The sequence below is a fragment of the Crocuta crocuta genome, unplaced genomic scaffold (assembly GCF_008692635.1).
Source record: "Crocuta crocuta isolate KB4526 unplaced genomic scaffold, BGI_CrCroc_1.0 scaffold50, whole genome shotgun sequence".
In the NCBI taxonomy this organism is placed as follows: domain Eukaryota; kingdom Metazoa; phylum Chordata; class Mammalia; order Carnivora; family Hyaenidae; genus Crocuta; species Crocuta crocuta.
In genome coordinates, this window is record NW_027527428.1 from 6,785,318 (window position 1) to 6,790,644 (window position 5,327).

Here is a 5,327-nt window from a genome sequence, read left to right on the forward strand (position 1 = left end):
GCACGTGGACCCCCCCCCCCAGCAGGTGGTTTGGACTTTTACTCCAGGAGGTTATGCTCCAAGGCGCACGGGGCTGACATTAGTGGCTGAAGGGCCAGAGACAGAAGTCACGCTCTCCGTCCTCAGCAGTACCACATACATCAAAGTGTACAAGAAAAATGGGGTGTGAAACAGTGGGGCTTCTGACTCCTTCCCCTCAGGATGGGGGCCCTTCTGGGTCAGAGAACTTCCTGCGCAGGGACCCCCATCATGAGCAGTGTCCCGACTGGTCCGCCTTTCCCCTCCACTGGCCTGTGGGCGTCATGTGCTGGCACAGAGGAGCCAGTGGGGATGGGCCCAGGGGCCCTGCCTCCGCGAGCAGACAGGCAGCCATCTATCTGGTCAAGGAGAGCAAAAGCTTGAGCCGGGTAAGGGCGTCCTGCTTGTCTTTTTTTTTTTCTTTCCTTTTTTAAAATGATTTAGGTAGAATTCACATAACATAAAATTAACCATTTTAAAGTGTCCAATTCGGTGGCATTTAGCACAGTCATAATATGCAACCGCCATCCTTCTAGTTCCAGAACATTCTCACCCCCCGAAGGAGACGCCATGCCCACTAATTCCATCTCTCCCCGCAGATTCCTTCACAAACCCTTGGCACTTAGTAGATTCCAAAGCTGAGCCACGTTGTTGGTGGCTGTAAGTCTGTCCGAGGTCTGGGCCCAGCCTCTCCCAGCACTGCAGGGGGCATCTGGCAGGGAGCCCTGTGCGCACACAGCCGGGTCAGGGTTGGAAATGGGCATCCAGGCTGGCGGGAGGTCCACCCCATAAACGGACAGTCACAGTGGAAAGGAACGCAGAGTTGGGTCACCCAGCCTAAGTGTCCAGGGGGACAGGGCTCCCCAGGGAGGAAGGGGAAGGGGCCACAGCGCAGCGGAAGGGAGTTTGACAAATGTGACATCAGACTCCCGTGTGACCAAAAGAACACAAAGTTACCTTGTAAGTGATGGGACAAGAAAAGATACCGGCGTCACGATATGCAACGTCATGGCACACGTGGCCCGTTGAGGAGAAATACCACAAACCAGCGACCGTGGGCAGAGACCGCAGACGTGGCCTTGGCTGGGGCGGTGAAGCGCAGGACGGGAGCCGCACCCCTGCCTGGCTGCCTCCCTCCCGAGCACATACAGGGCTGCAGAAGACCTCGTCGCTCGCTCCTGGTCTCCAGCGTCTCAGGGAACAGCTAGATCCACAGTTAAATGAGTTAACCAGACCCCGTCCATGGATGGGCTGAGTCCTCCACACAGAACGTTAAAGGGAAGTGCAGTGGCCAGAAAACCGCCCGTGTGAAGTCGGTGGCGTTAACGGAACCGTCCTAGTTTGCAGACAGGTGCACCTGGGTGGGGGTCACACCGGGGGCTTGGGAAGACGCCCTCCCCCCGGGGCGGCTCGGCGTCTGAGTGGGTGGGCGAGGCCTCACAACTGTTAGATCTGGTGGGTAGGCCCCAGGTGTCTGGCACATTCTCCTCCGTACGCTTGCAATGTCATAACCTTGTTTTAAGTGGCGTCCCTCCCGTGAAGTTTCGGTGCCACCTTTAGGAACGCTGCAGTCCCAGCGTGGGCCTCACACGCCGCCCCGTCTGCTTGGCCGGAAGAAACCGCGTCCTTGAGCTTTGATGTGGCCAAGAGAAGCGTGTCCGCACCCACTCTGAAGCCTCAGGGCGTCGTGGACAAACTGTCCTCGGACAGTGCTGGCCCTCGGGCCGATGTGGGCACAGCGGGGGTCTGGAGCGGGCTCTGGACCGCTGCCCTGACCCAGACTCGGGGCCTGGAGCTCGCGTGGGGTCGGGGACCCGGCTGGGACAGGCTCCCGCAGTCACGCCAGAACATTCTGTCTCTCTCCAGGAGCCGGGATGGTGGTCGACTGGGAACAGGAGACTGGCCTCCTCATGAGCTCCGGGGACGTGCGGATCGTCCGAATCTGGGACACGGACCGCGAGATGAAAGTGCAGGTAAGCACAGCACCCGCCGGCCTCCCAGCTCTGCTCCCCCCACCAGACAGACCCTCCTCACCGAGAAGGGGTCCTGCCGGGGAGGGCGTGCAGCCCGTCCCCAAGCCTTGGGAAGCTAATTACCACTAGATGCACGTCCGTTGTGACCCTGTGACCCTGCCTGGCAGCGCGATTAAGCCTCTGCTGATCCTAATTATTTCCAAATATCATGTTATCTGTGCAAATTAGGAAATATCAGAAAGTAGCAGGGGAAAAGCATTTTAAATCGGAATGCTGGATTATTTGACTGTGTGCTTCTTAAAGCATCTTTCATTTCCAGCTGTAATCAACAGCGAGTAGCGAATTGGTTTTGACGGAGACGTGCTGGCAGAGGGGTCACTGGGGGCCGCGGATCCCTTGGGCCGCCGTGCCGGCTGTGGCTTGAGGCCCAGCAGCTCTGGCCTCCTCAGAGGGAGGGGGGGACAGGGAGCTGCTGTGACGCCCCACCATGTCATTGGTCCCTGCCAGGGGGCCACCCGGCGGAGGTGACCTCCCTCTGCCCAGGGCCCAGGCCCTGCAACGGCACAGCTGGCTTCGGTCACCCTCACTTTCCGGGGCTCCTGCGGCCCTCACGTTGCAGCGTGGACCCCCCCGCAGCCCCCGATGCTCACAGCCCTTACTTGGGACTCTGCGCCCCCAGAACACGCCCCCCGCTCAGCGGCCTGGGTCGGTCTCGTCAGGTGTCTTGTTGCCTTGTGAGCGGATCACATTCCACTTCCCGCACGTGTTGGGTCTCCTTCCCGTGGGCCCGCTGGCGGCGAACCCGCGACACCGAGAGCACCGTCCCTCTTGCGGCCCCTTCATCTCCTGCTCTTTCCTGCTGAGCGTTCATCACCTCCTGCCCTTTTCTAACATTTACAGCTGCCGGGAGGGGAGGCGAGGAGGCGGTTTATGGAGGCAGAACTCCCCAGAAACTTGCCCGAACTAATTCGGAGGACCCCTCGCTACCAAAACGTGCTTGTCTTCCCTTTTAGGAGAGGGAGACACTCGAAAGTTTGGCCCCAAGAGCCGTTCTCAGAGCAGCTGGGGACCGGTCTCGGGCGGGTGCGGGCCGGACTCAGCCGGGTCCCCTGCCGGTCCCTCGGGCTCCCTGGGCCTTTGCTGGCTTCCTCGCTGGAGAAGGAGGCAGGGGTCCCTTCTAGGGGGGAAGAGGGGAGGTGCGCCGGGCTGCCGCAGGCGGGCTCACCGCAGGCCTGTGTTTGGCCCCAGGACATCCCCACGGGCGCTGACAGCTGCGTCACAAGCCTGTCCTGCGATTCCCACCGCTCCCTCATCGTGGCTGGCCTCGGCGACGGCTCCATCCGTGTGTATGACCGGAGGATGGCGCTCAGTGAATGGTAATCCGGGCCCCTACCGCCAGCACCCCCAGATGAGGTGGGCACGTTGCCGCCAGGTTTCTGGGCCTAGAATGAGCCCCCCCCAACCCCACGGGGGCCACATTCCCACAGCATGTGGAGCAGGAAACCATGGGGGGGGGGGCCGGAAGGCCCTGCCTCCCACGAGCTCGGTGTCCCCCTGCGTGCGATGCACGGCCAGGGACACCATCAGGGAGCGTCCCGCAAGGGCCCCGTGCGGCGCTGAGCCACCTGCATGGTCGTGGCTGCCCCGGGGACCGCCACTCAGTCCCAGCCGAGGCCACCTGTGGACAGGTGAGGAGCTGAGGTACAGGTGACGGTCACTCACAGGAGCCCCACGGCTGGCAAATGACCGCAGTCTCCTGGGGCCCCTGGCATGACGTGCTTACTAACCCCACCCTGTCCCAGAAAGCCAGAGCCGGCCTCCAGGGGTGACACAGTGCTGGCAGGTGGGCTGGCAGGACAGCTNGAGCTGCCTCCCGCCCCCTCCCCCCCCCCAGCAGACAGCAGCTATCGCGGGGGTGGTGGCAGGGCTTCTGGGCTGGCAGAAGTGACCGCACCAAACCCGCTAAGTGCGCTTCTGAAGGGTGAGTTTATGGCACGTGAGTTACGCCTCCATCAGGCCATCGTGTGAAACAGCTACAGGGCAGGCACTAAACTGCCGTGGAGGGGCCCTGGCGGAGGGTGGTGACACGGACACTGCGCGCCTGGGCCCTGGGGCCCACTGTGAGCGCTCTGCAGCCTCCCCGCCAGTGCGGCGCTTCAACAGCTTCTTAGCCGGGGTCCTCACTCCTGACCCCCCGAGTCTCGGGTGGCGGTGCTCAGGGCGGAGCCCTGTCCGGGGGGCTCCAGGGCAGCCGTGCCGTGCTCCCTGGGGGCCTGACCGCGTCCCGACATCCCGGGGAATGGTGGGTGCGGGTGACTGGCCCACCACACCGCAGACCCCGACAGCTGTGATAAACACCTGGGTTCTCTCGGCTCGAAATGAAGTCGCACCCTTGGCTCCTGAGCTCCGCTGCTGCCCCGCACCCCTGCCGCAGCCCCTCCGCGGCCTAGGCGGCTCTCCAGATGCTGACCCCTCCCTCCTCCCCCAGCCGCGTCATGACCTACCGGGAGCACACGGCCTGGGTGGTGAAGGCCTACCTCCAGAAGCAGCCCGAGGGCCACATCATGAGCGTGAGGTAACGAGCACTGAATGTCCATGAGACTCTGCTGTAAAAACATTATTTTCTTCTCCATTTAAAATATGTCTCTGGTATTTAAACAGCCGGGAAAGGATGGCATTTCAAGGCAGTAATTAACCTCCACCGTGGGGCTGGCCAGAAAGGGCAGGGGCTGCGGGAGGCAGGGACACACGGGTCCCCCCACAGGCAGCTGGGGGGCTTGCGGGGTGTGTGAGGGAGGGGGGTGGGCAGCTGCCGGGCCTTGGCTGTGGGACCCCCGTGTGGAGTCGTCGTCTGCCCATAAATCTGTTTCTGCTGCCTGGTAAATCCCGTACTGAGAGCAGCGAATATTTATTTGCCCGTTAAAGGGACAGCGAAATGTAATTTACTGTCACAGAGACACCGTTCCTTCGAAGAGATGCTGTTTTCCTTGTTTGTAATATAAAAACAACATAGCTCTTAGAACAACACCCACCAGAGACCACGGGCAGGAAAGGTGGCCCCCAGGGCTGACGTGCAGCCTCCCGGCCTCCGCCCCTCCCCTCCTGTGACCGCATCCCTGACTGCACAAAATCTAATCTCCAGGACTGGAAATGAAGCCAATAACTCACCTCCCCCCTGTGTCTTCACTGCTGCTGCTGCTGCTGCTGCCTTAGACGCAGGGCCCTCCGGAGAGGAGTCATGGGGGCTTAGCGCCAGTGCTGGTGGCTGGGGCGGGGGGGGGGGGGGGGGGGGGCCGGAGGGGCCCCGGGGGGGGGGGGGGGGGGGGGGGGGCCGCG

At 62.1% G+C, this 5,327-nt stretch overlaps 1 protein-coding gene across 2 annotated transcripts in view; it reads left to right on the forward strand.

Annotated features, from left to right (window-relative positions):
• RPTOR (regulatory associated protein of MTOR complex 1) overlaps positions 1 to 5,327 on the forward strand; it is a 325,821-nt gene that overhangs the window by 318,602 nt on the left and 1,892 nt on the right. For both annotated transcript variants that reach the window (XM_077755327.1, XM_077755330.1), the window contains exons 29-31: positions 1,885 to 1,991; positions 3,240 to 3,367; positions 4,480 to 4,566. In XM_077755327.1, the coding sequence (XP_077611453.1) occupies positions 1,885 to 1,991; positions 3,240 to 3,367; positions 4,480 to 4,566 (322 nt within the window). The remainder of the gene's footprint in view (positions 1 to 1,884; positions 1,992 to 3,239; positions 3,368 to 4,479; positions 4,567 to 5,327) is intronic.